The sequence below is a fragment of the Nansenia antarctica genome, assembly GCF_963989245.1.
Source record: "Nansenia antarctica genome assembly, chromosome: 4".
Taxonomy (NCBI): Eukaryota; Metazoa; Chordata; class Actinopteri; order Argentiniformes; family Microstomatidae; genus Nansenia; species Nansenia antarctica.
In genome coordinates this window covers 19349433-19369948 of record NC_137689.1, presented here as the reverse complement: position 1 = coordinate 19369948, position 20516 = coordinate 19349433, and the positions used below count along the sequence as shown (strand labels likewise).

Here is a 20516-nt window from a genome sequence, read left to right as displayed (position 1 = left end):
TTAGCCAGACCTGTGGCAAATTATAAACTTACTGACAATGTGAAGCAGTTTCAAAGTATACCCAGTCAACGATGTGACAGGACCTGCAATACAGTTAAAATAACACATTTAAATGTCTACGTCTCTAGTGAATATATGAAAAATGGAAACATAATATTGACTTCTATGACAAGATTCAAATGGCTCATATTGTTCATATTGTTTTGGAAATGTTTTCTGCATCATAACAACAACCACTGCACTGCATACAACTGAGCCATAAATATAAGGCTATATTTGTACATTTTGAATTGCTTGTATTGATATAAAATATATATCTGTAAAGGAAAATACATATGCCTAAACTGTGTGTTTGACTGCATCTTGCCTCCCCTCTGTACACTTGGTGACGGTTTAAGTCAAACATGATTGTCTGCAGTTTTATAAAAGTACTCATAGTGTCGCTATTCACCAGCAATGTTTTACATTTCCATCTCTCCACCCTCTCTGGCAATATACATGGGGAGGAAACCTCGTTATAGTACTGTATGGAGAAGTGGCTCAACATCTGAGGACTGAGGTTGTGCATTTTGGACTCGTACATGTTGTCTTACATGTTGGATTGTACTATTTCAGACCATTGCATAACATCCGGATAACGTTTTTAACTGAACATGGGGTACACAGGATTCTCGCTCTCTACGTTGATGTTCTGCCTGGCTTTGTTTCATTTCCTGCTGCGCACCAGCTATGGAGATGTAACATATTCTGTTCCCGAGGAGATGAAACGCGGATCTGTAATCGGAAATATAGCCAAGGATTTGCGGTTGGATTCTAAAAGACTGTTGTCTCGGAAAGCTCGTTTAGATGTTGACGGTAGTAGCAAACGGTATTGTGACATTAATCTGAGCACTGGTGATTTGGTCGTGTCTGAAACAATAGACAGGGAGCAGCTTTGCGGTATGAGGATTTCATGTACTGTAAAATATGAAATGGTTCTAGAGAACCCCTTGGAATTACATTATATCATTTTGCAGGTTCAAGATATTAATGATAATGCACCGCAATTTGGGGAAAACGCCGTCAAATTTGAGATCAGAGAGTCAACTGACAAAGGCGCACGTTTTGCGGTTATACAAGCTCACGATGCTGACATAGGGCTGAATGCGGTTCAAAGCTACACATTACAAAGGAACGAACATTTTATTTTGGCTGTTCATACTATTCCCGGAGGCGGAAAGTACGGCGAGTTGGTATTGGAGAAAGAATTAGATCGAGAACAACAGCAGGAGGTGACATTACTACTTACTGCGGTTGACGGTGGGACTCCACAGAGATCTGGTACTGTTGTTATACACGTCACAGTTCTGGATGCTAATGATAATAAACCGGTGTTCAGCCAGAATGTCTATAAAGTAAATCTACCCGAGAATTCGCCATTAGGTTTTGTTGTGGTTACTGTGTCTGCCACCGATGCAGACGAAGGGGCAAACGGAGAGGTGACGTACGGATTTGGCCCCACCTCAGATGAAGTGAATACATTATTTTCCCTTAATCCCAAAACAGGCGAAATAAGTATAGTTGGAGAAATGGATTTCGAAAAGGAGTCCATTTATCAATTTAGTATCCAAGCCAAAGACAGCTCCGGGCTATCTTCTTTTTCCAACGTGGTCGTTGAAATTACAGATGTCAATGACAATGCCCCAATAATATCTCTTAAATCTCTAACCAATCACATCCCTGAGAATGTGTTACCGGGCACTGAGGTGGGCATCATCAATGTACAGGATAAAGACTCAGAGAGGAATAGACAGGTCCGTTGCTCCATTCAAAACAATGTTCCTTTCAAATTAAATCCCTCTGTCAAGAATTACTATTCTCTTGTAACTACAGCTGGTCTTGACCGCGAAATGATATCTGATTATAACATCACGATCACTGCCACTGACGAAGGGTCTCCACCCCTATCCTCATCCAAGACTATTCATTTATCTGTGTCAGACGTCAACGACAATCCACCTGTTTTTGAAGAACAATCCTACAGCGCCTATGTGACTGAGAATAACAAGCCTGGCTCCTCTATATGTTCTGTTACTGCCAGAGACCCAGACTGGAGACAGAACGGTACAGTGGTCTATTCTCTACTGCCCAGTCAGGTCAACGGTGTTCCAGTGTCGTCATTCTTATCCATTAACGGAGACACGGGGGTGATCCATGCTGTGAGAGCATTTGATTATGAGCAGTTCAGGAGCTTCAAAGTCCACGTTGTAGCCAGAGACAATGGTTCTCCTCCACTCAGCAGCAACGTGACTGTGAGTGTCTTCATAACAGATGAGAATGATAACTCTCCACAGATATTATATCCTGCTTCAGCAGGGAACTCCTTGATGACTGAGATGGTCCCCAAAGCTGCGATGGCGGGGTCACTTGTTTCCAAGGTGATAGCTGTGGATTCTGACTCTGGACAAAACGCGTGGCTTTCATATCAGATCGCGAAATCGACTGATCCGGGACTTTTCAATATAGGTCTCCACAGCGGAGAGATCAGGGCACAGCGGGACATTTCTGAATCTGACAGTATGAAGCAGAACCTTGTTATATCAGTGAAAGATAACGGACAGCCCTCTCTCTCTACAACCTGTTCAGTATATTTACTTATATCAGACAACTTGGCTGAAGTTCCAGAACTGAAAGACATGTCTTATGGTGGGAGTAGTTCCAAACTAACCTCCTACCTGATCATCGCCCTGGTGTCCGTTTCCACCTTTTTCATCACTTTCATTATTCTCATCGTGGCCGTGAGGTTTTGCCGCAGGAGAAAGCCTCGAATGTTGTTTGATGGAGCAGTCACCATTCCCAGCGCGTATTTCCCTCCCAACTATGCAGAGGTGGATGGAGCTGGAACTCTCCGTAGCTCTTACAATTATGACGCATACCTGACAACGGGCTCACGCACCAGTGACTTCAAGTTTGTTACGCCATACAATGACAATACCCTGCGTGCTGATAACACAATGAAGAAGAGTCCAGTTGAGCCCATTGGAGAAAATATCATGACACTGAACTGCGCAGGCGACACATACGAGGTATGATTACTTAACGTAATATAGAAATAGCAAGTCCCTTTGAAATGATTTTGTTAGACTACCTGCTTGAACTATGAACTATAATGTTACTTAACTTGAATTCCACCTCATGTTTCTGACACTGTGTAGTTATCACAGTTTAGAGGATGTAGAGGATTGCTTTTTCATAGCCAATGTCTTGTAATAAGCTATCATACCTGTAGATCTTAGCGAGCTCTCTTAAGGCTAAACGATGTATTGACGCGTATTTCTTCACTATGCAGAACAGAAAGGCATTTCAACGGTAATTATAGTCTCATTCATCCTAACGTTATGTATTGCGTAAGCCTGGATTGTGCGTGCGTTTTCCTGAATAGCCTAATATAAATGACATGTTTTCATTATAACACGACAGACAACAACTGCAATACATAATATAAATATGCATGTCGTTTGTTTATTTCAACTGTATATTTTCAATACATTGTCATTATTTTCCATGTCGAATAAGCCACTTGTATTTTGCATTCAGGCAATAAGTTCACTCTCTGTATTTGAGTGTAGTTCACCAGCATGGTAACACATTTCTATGTTAGAATCTGAGGGATGTTTTATCAAGCTAGACCTCTCGAGATGAGGAGTCAATTGATACAAAGTCTTGTGGTCGCCAGTACGGGCTCAGCCCGTCAGATAAGCAGGCCTAGTCGTTTCAGCACCACACATGTGGACAGCCCTCAGAAGCGCATTGGAATGGGAAATGGTGGATTGACTACTGAGCTATAACTACAGTATACAGCACGTTTGTCCTGTTAATGCTTTACCAAACTATTGACAGGTCTTGGTAATTACTTTAACTTGTTGTGGGAACATACTGTATGTTTTACTCTCTGGGTATTCACGGTCGCATGTTTTACTGCATAACTTTAATTTCAGCCTTTGTATTAGAATTGCAACACATCTAGAATTGTGATTAGAAGATTTGGAATGTAGTTTTCTAATGAATACTCTACGTGTCGCTGTTCACTGCGTATTGGACGATATGCACATCTCCACCCAGTTTATCCATGGGAGGGAGGATATCTTTTCTGTGGCGTGTGACAAACCATCGTCGACTTCTGACAGACTATAGCGTTTATTTTGTTGGACACAATCAACCTACGGAGTAAATGTTTTATTGCGAAGGTTGAATAGCATATTTATACCCCTCTGGAGTCGGAATACCGTTTTGGATTATGGAACACGTTGGATTATCAGTATCAGCCTCGACGTGCTTTCTGGTTATAATTACGTTCTTAGTGCGGACAAGCCTTGGAGACATGAACTATGCGATTCCGGAGGAGATGAAACGCGGATCTGTGATTGGAAACCTGGCTAAGGATCTGGGGTTGGATGCGAGAGGATTTTCTGCTCGTAAGGCTCGTTTGGATATGGATGGCAGTGGTCAACGTTATTGTGACATTAATCTGAATACTGGAGATTTCGTTGTGGCTGAAACAATAGACAGGGAGGAGCTGTGTAGGTCGAGAGTTTCTTGTTCTCTAAAATACGAGCTTGTGTTAGAGAATCCTCTGGAATTACATCGTATTATTGTGCAAATTCAAGATATTAACGACAACTCTCCAGTATTTTCTGACAACACCATTGAACTAGAGATCAGTGAATCAGCCGATAGAGGAACTCACTTCCTCCTAAGCGAGGCTCATGACGCAGATATAGGACAAAACGCAGTTCAAAAATATTCCCTTGAGAGAAATGACTACTTTGGTTTAGATGTTAAAACAAACCCAGATGGAAGGAAATACAGTGAATTAGTTCTAGAGAAAAAGCTTGATCGAGAACAACAACAGGAGATGAACCTCATACTAACTGCGGTTGACGGTGGGACTCCACAGAGGTCTGGTACCGTTGTTATACACGTCACAGTTCTAGATGCGAACGATAATATCCCGGTGTTTAGCCAGAATGTCTACACGGTCAGTCTACCCGAAAACGCTCCGTTAGGTACAGTAGTAACAAGGGTAACGGCTACCGATGCAGACGAAGGACTAAATGGAGAGGTGACTTACGAGTTTAGTCATGTAAGTAACAGAGCAGCGAAGCTGTTTTCTATCAATAAGAACACCGGAGAAATAACAGTAACAGGCCCAATTGACTTTGAAGAGGAAACGTATCATGAAATTAGCATAAAGGCAAAGGATGGTTTAGGGTCAGCTTCGAATTGTAAAATTATTATTGAAATCACAGATGTGAATGACAACGCACCTATTATATTTATCAAATCATTTACCAATCCTGTTCCTGAGAATGTGTTACCTGGCACTGAGGTGGGCATCATTAATGTACAGGATAAAGACTCAGAGAGGAATAGACAGGTCCGCTGCTCCATTCAACAAAATGTTCCTTTCAAATTAAATCCCTCTATTAAAAATTATTATTCTCTTGTCACCACAAGTGAACTAGATCGTGAGATGATATCAGATTATAACATCACAATCACTGCCACTGATGAAGGGTCTCCACCTTTGTCCTCATCCAAGACTATTCATTTATCTGTGTCAGACGTCAATGACAATCCACCTGTATTTGAAGAACAATCCTACAGCGCCTATGTGACTGAGAATAACAAGCCTGGCTCCTCGATATGTTCTGTTACTGCCAGAGACCCAGACTGGAGACAGAACGGCACAGTGGTCTATTCTCTACTGCCCAGTGAGGTCAACGGTGTTCCAGTGTTGTCATTCTTATCCATTAATGGAGACACGGGGGTGATCCATGCTGTGAGAGCATTTGATTATGAACAGTTTAGGAGCTTCAAAGTCCACGTTGTAGCCAGAGACAATGGTTCTCCTCCACTCAGCAGTAACGTGACTGTGAGCGTCTTCATAACCGATGAGAATGATAACTCTCCACAGATATTATATCCTGCTTCAGCAGGGAACTCCTTGATGACTGAGATGGTCCCCAAAGCTGCTATGGCGGGGTCCCTTGTTTCCAAGGTGATAGCTGTGGACTCTGACTCTGGACAGAACGCGTGGCTTTCATATCAGATTGTGAAATCGACTGATGCAGGACTTTTCACGATTGGTCTCCACAGCGGAGAGATCAAGGCACAGCGGGACATTTCTGAATCTGACAGTATGAAGCAGAACCTTGTTATATCAGTGAAAGATAACGGACAGCCCTCTCTCTCTACAACATGTTCAGTATATTTACTTATATCAGACAACTTGGCTGAAGTTCCAGAACTGAAAGACATGTCTCATGATGGGAGTAGTTCCAAACTAACCTCCTACCTGATCATCGCACTAGTTTCCGTTTCCACCTTTTTCATCACTTTCATTATTCTCATCGTGGCCGTGAGGTTTTGCCGCAGGAGAAAGCCTCGAATGTTGTTTGATGGAGCAGTCACCATTCCCAGCGCGTATTTCCCTCCCAACTATGCAGAGGTGGATGGAGCTGGAACTCTCCGTAGCTCTTACAATTATGACGCATACCTGACAACGGGCTCACGCACCAGTGACTTCAAGTTTGTCACGCCATACAATGACGGCACGCTGCGTGCTGATAACACTCTGAAGAAGTGTCCAGTTGAGATCATTGGAGAAAGTATCATGACACTGAACAGTGCAGGCGACACATACGAGGTAAATCCCACATTTTAACGTCATAGCCTATGAATACATGATTGCTTACAATTTTTTATCTGCTTTTTACCTGCTTGAACTGTAGGATTTTATTATCCTCTCTGAATTCCAAGGTATCTGACTGAGCTTGTATGGAGGATGGAATATGTTTTTAACTCTATTTTTGCTGCTGGTGTGTGGCCAAACATGTATTGATTCAGATGGATACATACAGCACATATTGGTATTTTAATGCTTTAATGATATAGTCTTCTTTAGTGTTTCTGGCTATTCTTAATGAGATATTCTCATTATGCTCTTTAATTTCATGGAAGAAATTGGCTTATACAAATCGGATGAAATACAATTAAAATGATGAATTTATGTCATTAATGCTGATCTAAAATCGTATTTGTTCAAGAATTAGATTTCTATGAACTTGAAGTGTGTTTTTTCACCTGCTTGAACAATACAATTTTAATTCCACCTGTTCTCTCTGACCTTGTCCATTGCACATTTTGGGTTGTGTTGTTTTATTAAACACTGCAATGCTTTATTACATCTGGTGTGTGATAGTGAACTGTGGTCACATGGCTAATCATGTATTGATTTACATAGTCAGATCACAATGCACATGTTGGTATATTGATGCTATAATTACTCTCTCCTGTCTTCCTGACATTTCTATATGGCATTACATTTATTGTAGACATGGGTTTATTATAGCTTAATTCGATGTAAGCAAATTATCATTTAATTACTTCAGTAATGCTGATCTAATAAATTATTAGTTTAATAATTAGATTTGTATAGGCCTTTTGCATAGCAAAACCACTACTAAATCTATTTACATTAAATGACATGTCATGCAGTATCGGTTTATGTAATACACATACTGTAAACATAGGTTGTTCTTTGTCATTTGTGGTTGGTCAATTGATCAGTCATTATTTTCCATTACGAATAAGCTCCGTATCTAGGCCTACCAGTAAAATAAGTAGGCTACCCGGTTGTAATTTAGAAAAAGGACGTCTGCAATGTTTCAGCACCACACACATGGACAGCTCCGTAGAAGATTCAAAGAAAGGAAATGTACTGAGCTAATGGTCGGCCTTCCAGCTGTACAACGTATAAGGGAACAAAAACATATGTTTCCCCCTCCATGCTTTAGGCTAAAGTATGTGTAATGTTGGGTATACTTCATGTGAAAAACTGTACTTTAAGCGACGTATGTTGTATCTACAGCCTTTGTGTTGGAATCTCTGTTTTAAACATTTGAATGTAGTTTTCCAAGGATTACTCTACGCGTCGCTGTTCACTGAATATTGGACGATATACATGTCTCCACCCAGTTTAACCGTAAAAGGGAGGAATATATTTTCGGTGACACAAACCGCACGCTCTTTCAGATGGACCATAATGTGCGTGTTATTGGACACAATTACGGAGTAAATGTTTGATTTTAAGGGTTGAAAAACACAATCATACCCCTTTTAGTATAGGACCTATACAGTTTGGGATTATGGAACACGTTGGATTATCAGTATCGGCCTCGACGTACAGTCTGGTTTTTATTGTGTTCTTAGTGCGGACAAGCCTTGGAGACATGAACTATGCGATTCCGGAGGAGATGAAACGCGGAACTGTGATTGGAAACTTGGTTAAGGATCTGGGGTTGGATGCGAGAGGATTTTCTGCTCGTAAGGCTCGTTTGGATATGGATGGGAGTAGTCAACGTTATTGCGACATTAATCTGAATACTGGAGATTTCGTTGTGGCTGAAACAATAGACAGGGAGGAGCTGTGTGGGTCTAGGGTTTCTTGTACCTTGAAATACGAGCTTGTGTTGGAAAATCCCTTAGAATTACATCGTATAACTGTGCAAATTCAAGATACAAACGATAACTCCCCAATTTTTCCGAATGACCGCATTCTCCTAGAAATCAGCGAATTGGCCGTTAGAGGAACGCGTTTCCTGCTAAACGAGGCCCAAGATGCGGATATAGGGCTAAATGCAGTTCAACAATATTCCCTGGAAAAAAATGACTACTTTGCTTTAGCTGTTAATAGCAACCCAGATGGAGGAAAGTATAGTGAATTAGTGGTAGAGAATGAGTTAGATCGTGAACAGCAAGAGAAAGTGACGTTGTTACTTACAGCGGTTGACGGTGGGACTCCACAGAGATCTGGTACTGTTGTTATACAAATCACTGTGTTGGATGCCAACGATAATATTCCAGTGTTTAGTCAGAATATTTACACGGTCAGTCTTCCCGAAAACGCTCCGTTAGGTACAGTCGTTACAAAGGTGACGGCCACTGATGCAGACGAAGGACTGAATGGTCTAGTGACTTATCAGCTGACTCATGTAAGTAACAGAGGAGCAAAACTGTTTTCTATGAATGAGACAACCGGTGAAATAAGAGTAATAGGCCCAATTGACTTTGAAGAGAAAACATATTATGAAATGAGCGTACAGGGAAAAGATGGTTTAGGGTCAGCTTCAAATTGTAAAGTTGTTATCGAAATCACAGATGTGAATGACAATGCACCTATTATATTTATCAAATCGTTTAACAGTCCTGTTCCTGAGAATGTGTTACCTGGCACTGAGGTGGCCATCATTAATGTGCAGGATGAAGATTCAGAGAGAAATAGACAGGTCCGCTGCTCGATTCATCAAAATGTTCCTTTCAAATTAAACCCCTCCATCAAAAATTATTATTCTATTGTCAGCACAAGTAAACTAGACCGTGAGATGATATCAGATTATAACATCACAATCACTGCTACAGATGAAGGGTCTCCACCTTTATCCTCCTCAAAGACTATTCATTTGTCTGTCTCTGACGTCAATGACAATCCACCTGTATTTCAAGAACAATCCTACAGCGCCTATGTGACTGAGAATAACAAGCCTGGCTCCTCTATATGTTCTGTTACTGCCAGAGACCCAGACTGGAGACAGAACGGTACTGTGGTCTTTTCTCTACTGCCCAGTGAAGTCAACGGTGTTCCAGTGTCGTCATTCTTATCCATTAACGGAGACACGGGGGTGATCCATGCTGTGAGAGCATTTGATTATGAACAGTTTAGGAGCTTCAAAGTCCACGTTGTAGCCAGAGACAATGGTTCTCCTCCGCTCAGCAGTAACGTGGCTGTGAGTGTCTTCATAACAGATGAGAATGATAACTCTCCACAGATATTATATCCTGCTTCAGCAGGGAACTCCTTGATGACTGAGATGGTCCCCAAAGCTGCTGCGGGGTCCCTTGTATCCAAGGTGATAGCTGTGGATTCTGACTCTGGACAGAACGCGTGGCTTTCATATCAGATCGTGAAATCGACTGATCCTGGACTTTTCACTATTGGTCTCCACAGCGGAGAGATCAGGGCACAGCGGGACATTTCTGAATCTGACAGTATGAAGCAGAACCTTGTTATATCAGTGAAGGATAACGGACAGCCCTCTCTCTCTACAACCTGTTCAGTATATTTACTTATATCAGACAACTTGGCTGAAGTTCCAGAACTGAAAGACATGTCTTATGATGGGAGTAGTTCGAAACTAACCTCCTACCTGATCATCGCACTAGTTTCCGTTTCCACCTTTTTCATCACTTTCATTATTCTCATCGTGGCCGTGAGGTTTTGCCGTAGGAGAAAGCCTCGAATGTTGTTTGATGGAGCAGTCACCATTCCCAGCGCGTATTTCCCTCCCAACTATGCAGAGGTGGATGGAGCTGGAACTCTCCGTAGCTCTTACAATTATGACGCATACCTGACAACGGGCTCACGCACCAGTGACTTCAAGTTTGTTACGTCATACAATGACAACACGCTGCGTGCTGATAACACAATGAAGAAGAGTCCAGTTGAGCCCATTGGAGAAAGTATCATGACACTGAACAGCGCAGGCGACACATACGAGGTAAATCCCACATTTTAACGTCATAGCCTTGAATACATGATTGCTTACATTTTTTATCTGCTTTTTACCTGCTTGAACTGTAGGATTTTATTATCCTCTCTGAATTCTAAGGTATCTGACCTTGTATGAAGGATGGAATATGTTTTTAACTCAAACACTGCAATGCTATTTTTGCTGCTGGTGTGTGGCCAAACATGTATTGATTCACATGGATACATACTGGCACATATTGGTTTTTTAATGCTTTAATGATTCTCTAGTCTTCTTTATTGTTTCTGGCTATTCTTAATGAGATATTCTCATTGTGCTCTTTAATTTCATGGACGAAATTGGCGTATACAAGTTGGATGAAATACAATTAAAATGATCAATTTATTATGTCATTAATGCTGATCTAAAATGTTATTTGTTCAAGAATTAGATTTCTATGAACTTGAAGTGTGTTTTTTCACCTGCTTGAACAATACACTTTTAATTCCACCTGTTCTCTCTGACCTTGTCCATTGCACATTTTGTGTTGTGTTGTTTTATTAAACACTGCTTTATTACATCTGGTGTGTGATAGTGAACTGTGGTCACATGGCTAATCATGTATTGATTTACATAGTCAGATCACAATGCACATGTTGGTATATTGATGCTATAATTACTCTCTCCTGTCTTCCTGACATTTCTATATGGCTTTACATTTATTGTAGACATGGGTTTATTATAGCTTAATTCGATGTAAGCAAATTATCATTTAATTACTTCAGTAATGCTGATCTAATAAATTATTAGTTTAATAATTAGATTTGTATAGGCCTTTTGCATAGCAAAACCACTACTAAATCTATTTACATTAAATGACATGTCATGCAGTATCGGTTTATGTAATACACATACTGTAAATATAGGTTGTTCTTTGTCATTTGTGGTTGGTCAATTGATCAGTCATTATTTTCCATTACGAATAAGTTCCGTATAGGCCTACCAGTAAGATAAGTAGGCTACCCGGTTGTATTTTAGATAAAGGACGTCTGCAATGTTTCAGCACCACACACATGGATAGCTCCGTAGAAGATTCAAAGAAGGGAAATGTACTGAGCTAATGGTCGGCCTTCCAGTTGTACAACGTATAAGGGAACAAAAACATGTGTTTCCCTCTCCATGCTTTAGGCTAAAGTATGTGTAATGTTGGGTATACTTCATGTGAACAACTGTAATTCAAGCGACGTATGTTGTATCTACAGCCTTTGTGTTGGAATCTCTGTTTTAAACATTTGAATGTAGTTTTCCAAGGATTACTCTACGCGTCGCTGTTCACTGAATATTGGACGATAGACATGTCTCCACCCAGTTTAACCGTAAAAGGGAAGAATATATTTTCGGTGACACAAACCATCGACTCTTTCAGATGGACCATATTGTGCGTTTTGTGGGACAGAATTACGGAATACATGTTTGATTTTGCGAGTTGAAAAACATATTCATACGCCTTTGACGTTTGAGCAGGACCTATACAGTTTGGGATTATGGGACACGTTGGATTATCAGTATCGGTCTCGACATTCTGTTTGTTCTTCATGTTTTTCGTAGTGCGCACAAGCCTTGGAGACATGAACTATGCTATTCCGGAGGAAATGAAACGCGGAACTGTGATTGGAAACTTGGCTAAGGATCTGGGGTTGGATGCGAGAGGATTTTCTGCTCGTAAGGCTCGTTTGGATATAGATGGCAGTAGTCAACGTTATTGTGACATTAATCTGAATACTGGAGATTTCGTTGTGGCTGAAACAATAGACAGGGAGGAGCTGTGTGGGTCGAGGGTTTCTTGTACCTTGAAATACGAGCTTGTGTTGGAATATCCCTTAGAATTACATCGTATAACTGTGCAAATTCAAGATACAAACGATAACTCCCCAATGTTTCCGAATGACCGCATTGAACTAGAAATCAGAGAATCGGCCGATAGAGGAACGCGCTTCCTCCTTCAAGAGGCCCACGATGCGGATATAGGGCTAAACTCAGTGCAACAATATTCTCTGCAAAATAATGACTATTTTGCATTAGGTGTTCATACGAACCAAGATGGTGGCAAATATAGTGAATTAGTTATAGAGAAAAAGCTTGATCGAGAACAACAACAGGAGATGAACCTCATACTAACTGCGGTTGACGGTGGGACTCCTCAGAGATCTGGTACTGTTGTTATACACGTCACAGTTCTAGATGCGAATGATAATATTCCGGTGTTTAGCCAGAATATTTACAAGGTCAGTCTTCCCGAAAACGCTCCGTTAGGTACAGTCGTTACAAAGGTGACGGCCACTGATGCAGACGAAGGACTGAATGGTCTAGTGACTTATCAGCTGACTCGTGTAAGTAACAGAGGAGCAAAACTGTTTTCTATGAATGAGACAACTGGTGAAATAAGAGTAATAGGCCCAATTGACTTTGAAGAGAAAACATATTATGAAATGAGCGTACAGGGAAAAGATGGTTTAGGGTCAGCTTCAAATTGTAAAATTGTTATCGAAATCACAGATGTGAATGACAATGCACCTATGATATTAATCAAATCGCTTAACAATCCTGTTCCTGAGAATGTGTTACCTGGCACTGAGGTGGGCATCATTAATGTACAGGATAAAGACTCAGAGAGGAATAGAGAAGCCCGCTGCTCTATTCAGCAAAATGTTCCCTTCAAATTAAGCCCCTCAATCAAAAATTATTATTCTCTGGTTACCACAAGTAAACTAGACCGCGAGATGATATCAGATTATAACATCACAATCATTGCTACGGATGAAGGGTCTCCACCTTTATCCTCCTCAAAGACTATTCATTTATCGGTGTCAGACGTCAATGACAATTCACCTGTGTTTGAAGAACAATCCTACAGTGCCTATGTGACTGAGAATAACAAGGCTGGCTCCTCTATATGTTCTGTTACTGCCAGAGACCCAGACTGGAGACAGAACGGTACAGTGGTCTATTCTCTACTGCCCAGTGAAGTCAACGGTGTTCCAGTGTCGTCATTCTTATCCATTAACGGAGACACGGGGGTGATCCATGCTGTGAGACCATTTGATTATGAGCAGTTCAGGAGCTTCAAAGTCCACGTTGTAGCCAGAGACAATGGTTCTCCTCCGCTCAGCAGCAACGTGACTGTGAGCGTCTACATAACAGATGAGAATGATAACTCTCCACAGATATTATATCCTGCTACAGCAGGGAACTCCTTGATGACTGAGATGGTCCCCAAAGCTGCTATGGCGGGATCTCTTGTTTCCAAGGTGATAGCTGTGGATGCTGACTCTGGACAGAATGCGTGGCTTTCATATCAGATCGTGAAATCGACTGATGCCGGACTTTTCACTATTGGTCTCCACAGCGGAGAGATCAGGGCACAGCGGGACATTTCTGAATCTGACAGTATGAAGCAGAACCTTGTTATATCAGTGAAAGATAACGGACAGCCTGCTCTTTCTACAACCTGTTCAGTATATTTACTTATATCAGACAACTTGGCTGAAGTTCCAGAACTGAAAGACATGTCTTATGATGGGAGTAGTTCCAAACTAACCTCCTACCTGATCATCGCACTAGTTTCCGTTTCCACCTTTTTCATCACTTTCATTATTCTCATCGTGGCCGTGAGGTTTTGCCGTAGGAGAAAGCCTCGAATGTTGTTTGATGGAGCAGTCACCATTCCCAGCGCGTATTTCCCTCCCAACTATGCAGAGGTGGATGGAGCTGGAACTCTCCGTAGCTCTTACAATTATGACGCATACCTGACAACGGGCTCACGCACCAGTGACTTCAAGTTTGTGACGTCATACAATGACAACACGCTGCGTGCTGATAACACAATGAAGAAGAGTCCAGTTGAGCCCATTGGAGAAAGTATCATGACACTGAACAGCGCAGGCGACACATACGAGGTAAATCCCAAATTTTAACGTCAGCCTATATGAATACATGATTGCTTACAATTTGTTATCTGCTTTTTACCTGCTTGAACTGTAGGATTTTATTATCCTCTCTGAATTCTAAGGTATCTGAGCTTGTATGAAGGATGGAATATGTTTTTAACTCAAACACTGCAATGCTATTTTTGCTGCTGGTGTGTGGCCAAACATGTATTGATTCAGATGGATACATACAGCACATATTGGTATTTTAATGCTTTAATGATTCTCTATTCTTCTTTATTGTTTCTGGCTATTCTTAATGAGATATTCTCATTATGCTCTTTCATTTCATGGAAGAAATTGGCTTATGCAAGTTGGATGAAATACAATTAAAATGATCAATTTATTATGTCATTAATGCTGATCTAAAATGTTATTTGTTCAAGAATTAGATTTCTATGAACTTGAAGTGTGTTTTTTCACCTGCTTGAACAATACACTTTTAATTCCACCTTTTCTCTCTGACCTTGTCCATTGCACATTTTGGGTTGTGTTGTTTTATTAAACACTGCAGTGCTTTATTACATCTGGTGTGTGATAGTGAGCTGTGGTCACATGGCTAAACATGTATTGATTTACATGGCCAGATCACAACGCACATGTTGGTATATTGATGCTATAATTACTCTCTCCTGTCTTCCTGACATTTCTATATGGCTTTACATGTATTGTAGACATGGGTTTATTATAGTTTAATTCGATGTAAGCAAATTATCATTTAATTACTTCAGTAATGCTGATCTAATAAATTATTAGTTTAATAATTAGATTTGTATAGGCCTTTTGCATAGCAAAACCACTACTAAATCTATTTACATTAAATGACATGTCATGCAGTATCGGTTTATGTAATACGCATACTGTAAATATAGGTTGTTCTTTGTCATTTGTGGTTGGTCAATTGATCAGTCATTATTTTTCATTACGAATAAGCTCCGTATCTAGGCCTACCAGTAAGATAAGTATAGGCTACCCGCCCGGTTATAATTTAGAAAAAGGACGTCTGCAATGTTTCAGCACCACACACATGGACAGCTCCGTAGAAGATTCAAAGAAAGGAAATGTACTGAGCTAATGGTCGGCCTTCCAGCTGTACAACGTATAAGGGAACACAAACATATTCCCCCCCCCCTCCATGCTTTAGGCTAAAGTATGTGTAATGTTGGGTATACTTTATGTGAAAAACTGTACTTCAAGCGACGTATGTTGTATCTACAGCCTTTGTGTTGGAATCTCTGTTTTAAACATTTGAATGTAGTTTTCCAAGGATTACTCTACGCGTCGCTGTTCACTGAATATTGGACGATGTACATGTCTCCACCCAGTTTAACCGTAAAAGGGAAGAATATATTTTCGGTGACACAAACCGCACGCTCTTTCAGATGGACCATATTGTGCGTGTTATTGGACACAATTACGGAGTAAATGTTTGATTTTAAGGGTTGAAAAACACATTCATACCCCTTTTAGTATAGGACCTATACAGTTTGGGATTATGGAACACGTTGGATTATCAGTATCGGCCTCGACGTACTGTCTGGTTTTTATTGTGTTCTTAGTGCGGACAAGCCTTGGAGACATGAATTATGCGATTCCGGAGGAGATGAAACGCGGATCTGTGATTGGAAACTTGGCTAAGGATCTGGGGCTGGATGCGAGAGGATTTTCTGCTCGCAAGGCTCGTTTGTATATTGATGGCAGTCGTCAACGTTATTGCGACATGAATCTTAATACTGGAGATTTCGTTGTGGCTGAAACAATAGACAGGGAGGAGCTGTGTGGGTCGAGGGTTTCTTGTACCTTGAAATACGAGCTTGTGTTGGAAAATCCTCTAGAATTACATCGTATAACTGTGCAAATTCAAGATACAAACGATAACTCCCCAATTTTTCCGAATGACCGCATTCAACTAGAAATCAGCGAATCAGCCGATAGAGGAACGCGCTTCCTCCTACACGAGGCCCATGATGCGGATATAGGCCTAAACTCAGTGCAACAATATTCTCTGCAAAATAATGACTATTTTGCATTAGGTGTACATACGAACCAAGATGGTGGCAAATATAGTGAATTAGTTATAGAGAAAAAACTTGATCGAGAACAACAACAGGAGATGAACCTCATACTGACTGCGGTTGACGGTGGGACTCCTCAGAGGTCTGGGACTGTTGTTATACACGTCACAGTTCTAGATGCGAATGATAATATTCCGGTGTTTAGCCAGAATATCTACAAGGTCAGTCTTCCCGAAAACGCTCCGTTAGGTACAATAGTAACAAAGGTGACGGCCACTGATGCAGACGAAGGACTGAATGGTGTAGTGACTTATCAGCTGACTCGTGTAAGTAACAGAGGAGCAAAACTGTTTTCTATGAATGAGACAACCGGTGAAATAAGAGTAATAGGCCCAATTGACTTTGAAGAGAAAACATATTATGAAATGAGCGTACAGGGAAAAGATGGTTTAGGGTCAGCTTCAAATTGTAAAGTTGTTATCGAAATCACAGATGTGAATGACAATGCACCTATGATATTAATCAAATCGCTTAACAATCCTGTTCCTGAGAATGTGTTACCTGGCACTGAGGTGGCCATCATCAATGTACAGGATGAAGACTCAGAGAGGAATAGACAGGTCCGCTGCTCCATTCAGCAAAATGTTCCCTTCAAATTAAGCCCCTCAATCAAAAATTATTATTCTCTGGTTACCACAAGTAAACTAGACCGCGAGATTATATCAGATTATAACATCACAATCACTGCCACTGACCAAGGGTCTCCACCGTTGTCCTCATCCAAGACTATTCATTTATCTGTCTCTGACGTCAATGACAATCCACCTGTGTTTGAAGAACAATCCTACAGCGCCTATGTGACTGAGAATAACAAGCCTGGCTCCTCTATATGTTCTGTTACTGCCAGAGACCCAGACTGGAGACAGAACGGTACAGTGGTCTATTCTCTACTGCCCAGTGAGGTCAACGGTGTTCCAGTATCGTCATCCTTATCCATTAACGGAGACACAGGGGTGATCCATGCTGTGAGAGCATTTGATTATGAACAGTTTAGGAGATTCAAAGTCCACGTAGTGGCCAGAGACAATGGTTCTCCTCCGCTCAGCAGCAACGTGACTGTGAGTTTCTTCATAACAGATGAGAATGATAACTCTCCACAGATATTATATCCTGCTTCATCAGGTAACTCCTTGATGACTGAGATGGTCCCCAAAGCTGCTATGGCGGGGTCCCTTGTTTCCAAGGTGATAGCTGTGGATGCTGACTCTGGACAGAACGCGTGGCTTTCATATCAGATCGTGAAATCGACTGATCCGGGACTTTTCAATATTGGTCTCCACAGTGGAGAGATCAGGGCACAGCGGGACATTTCTGAATCTGACAGTATGAAGCAGAACCTTGTTATATCAGTGAAGGATAACGGACAGCCCTCTCTCTCTACAACCTGTTCAGTATATTTACTCATATCAGATAACTTGGCTGAAGTTCCAGAACTGAAAGACATGTCTTATGATGGGAGTAGTTCGAAACTAACCTCCTACCTGATCATCGCGCTGGTGTCCGTTTCCACCTTTTTCATGACTTTCATTATTCTCATCGTGGCCGTGAGGTTTTGCCGCAGGAGAAAGCCTCGAATGTTGTTTGATGGAGCAGTCACCATTCCCAGCGCGTATTTCCCTCCCAACTATGCAGAGGTGGATGGAGCTGGAACTCTCCGTAGCTCTTACAATTATGACGCATACCTGACAACGGGCTCACGCACCAGTGACTTCAAGTTTGTTACACCATACAATGAGAACACGCTGCGTGCTGATAACACAATGAAGAAGAGTCCAGTTGAGCCCATTGGAGAAAGTATCATGACACTGAACAGCGCAGGCGACACATACGAGGTAAATCCCACATTTTAACGTCATAGCCTATGAATACAAACATATACATGATTGCTTACAATTTTCTATCTGCTTTTTACCTGCTTGAACTGTAGGATTTTATTATCCTCTCTGAATTCTAAGGTATCTGAGCTTGTATGAAGGATGGAATATGTTTTTAACTCAAACACTGCAATGCTATTTTTGCTGCTGGTGTGTGGCCAAACATGTATTGATTCACATGGATACATACAGCACATATTGGTATTTTAATGCTTTAATTATTCTCTAGTCTTCTTTATTGTTTCTGGCTATTCTTAATGATATATTTTCACTCTGCTCTTTAATTTCATGGAAGAAATTGGCTTATACAAGTTGGATGAAATACAATTAAAATAATCAATTTATTATGTCATTAATGCTGATCTAAAATGTTATTTGTTCAAGAATTTGATTTCTATGGACTTGGAGTTTGTTTTTTCACCTGATTGAACAATACTAATATTAATTCCACCTTTTCTCTCTGACCTTGTCCATTGCACATTTTGTGTTGTGTTGTTTTATTAAACACTGCAGTGCTTTATTACATCTGGTGTGTGATAGTGAGCTGTGGTCACATGGCTAATCATGTATTGATTTACATGGCCAGATCACAATGCACATGTTGGTATATTGATGCTATAATTACTCTCTAGTCATCTTAAAGTCTTCCTGACATTTCTATATGGCTTTACATTTATTGTAGACATCGGTTTATTATATAGTTTAATTCGATGTAAGCAAATTATCATTTAATTACGTCAGTAATGCTGATCCAACATATTATTAGTTGAATAATTAGATTTGTATAGGCCTTTTGCATAGCAAAACCACTACTAAATATATTAACATTAAATGACATGTCATGCTGTATCGGTTTATGTAATAGACATACTGTAAATATAGGTTGTTCTTTGTCATTTGTGGTTGGTCAATTGATCAGTCATTATTTTTCATTACGAATAAGCTCCGTATCTAGGCCTACCAGTAAGATAAGTAGGCTACCCGGTTGTAATTTAGAAAAAGGACGTCTGCAATGTTTCAGCACCACACACATGGACAGCTCCGTAGAAGATTCAAAAGAAGGGAAATGTACTGAGCTAATGGTCGGCCTTCCAGTAAAACGTACAGTACAGGCCAAAAGTTTGGACACACCTTCTCATTCAATGTGTTTCCTTTATTTTCATGACTATTTACATTGTAGATTCTCACTGAAGGCATCAAAACTATGAATGAACACATGTGGAATGATGTACTTAACAAAAAAGTGTGAAATAACTCTAAATATGTCTTAGATTTTAGATTCCTCAAAGTAGCCACCCTTTGCTTTTTTGTTGTTAATAAAATAAAACATTGTTGTTGTTAATAAAATATATAATAATAATATTAAATATATATACAGTATATATAATAACATATTATTATTAACACATATTATATTTAATATTATTATTATACATTTTATTAACAACAAAAAAGCAAAGGGTGGCTACTTTGAGGAATCTAAAATATAAGACATATTTAGAGTTATTTCACACTTTATTGTTAAATACACAATTCCTATGTGTTCATTCATAGTTTTGATGCCTTCAGTGAGAATCTACAATGTACCAAATAGTCATGAAAATAAAGGAAACGCATTGAATGAGAAGGTGTGTCCAAACGTTTGGCCTGTACTGTATAAGGGAACAAAAATATATTTTCCCCCTGCATGCTTTAGGCTAAAGTATGTGTAATGTTGGGTAGGCTATGCTTTATGTTAACAACTGTAATTCAAGCGATGCATGTTCGATCTACAGCCTTTGTGTTGGAATCTCTGTTTTAAACATTTGAATGTAGTTTTCCAAGGATTACTCTACGCGTCGCTGTTCACTGCATATTGGACGATAATACATGTCTCCACCCAGTTTAACCATAAAAGAATATATTTTCGGTGACACACACCGCCGGCTCTTTCAGATGGACCATATTGTGCGTTTTATTGGACACAATTACGGAGTAAATGTTTGATTTTAAGGGTTGAAAAACACATTCATA

General features: G+C 40.4%; 5 protein-coding genes across 5 annotated transcripts; all 5 read left to right on the top strand.

The window, feature by feature from the left end:
* Positions 1 to 731: 731 nt before the first annotated feature.
* LOC308155806 (protocadherin beta-15-like) lies at positions 732 to 3071 on the top strand (the record flags this gene model as incomplete). Its single annotated transcript, XM_080529179.1, has 1 exon — positions 732 to 3071. Exon 1 carries the CDS (start codon positions 762 to 764, stop codon positions 3069 to 3071), a length of 2310 nt encoding a protein of 769 aa, XP_080385305.1. The 5' UTR covers positions 732 to 761.
* A 1205-nt stretch (positions 3072 to 4276) lies between these two features.
* LOC308155804 (protocadherin gamma-A12-like) lies at positions 4277 to 6706 on the top strand (the record flags this gene model as incomplete). Its single annotated transcript, XM_080529177.1, has 1 exon — positions 4277 to 6706. One exon carries the CDS (start codon positions 4277 to 4279, stop codon positions 6704 to 6706), a length of 2430 nt encoding a protein of 809 aa, XP_080385303.1.
* Positions 6707 to 8273: 1567 nt separating this feature from the next.
* Positions 8274 to 10616, top strand: LOC308155803 (protocadherin gamma-A11-like; the record flags this gene model as incomplete). The annotated part of the gene is made up of 1 exon (XM_080529176.1): positions 8274 to 10616. One exon carries the CDS (start codon positions 8274 to 8276, stop codon positions 10614 to 10616), a length of 2343 nt encoding a protein of 780 aa, XP_080385302.1.
* A 1547-nt stretch (positions 10617 to 12163) lies between these two features.
* LOC308155802 (protocadherin gamma-A11-like) lies at positions 12164 to 14542 on the top strand (the record flags this gene model as incomplete). Its single annotated transcript, XM_080529175.1, has 1 exon — positions 12164 to 14542. The coding sequence occupies one exon, from the start codon at positions 12164 to 12166 to the stop codon at positions 14540 to 14542; it is 2379 nt and encodes a 792-aa protein (XP_080385301.1).
* Positions 14543 to 16133: 1591 nt separating this feature from the next.
* Positions 16134 to 18479, top strand: LOC308155801 (protocadherin gamma-A11-like; the record flags this gene model as incomplete). Its single annotated transcript, XM_080529174.1, has 1 exon — positions 16134 to 18479. The coding sequence occupies one exon, from the start codon at positions 16134 to 16136 to the stop codon at positions 18477 to 18479; it is 2346 nt and encodes a 781-aa protein (XP_080385300.1).
* Between the last annotated feature and the right edge of the window lie 2037 nt (positions 18480 to 20516).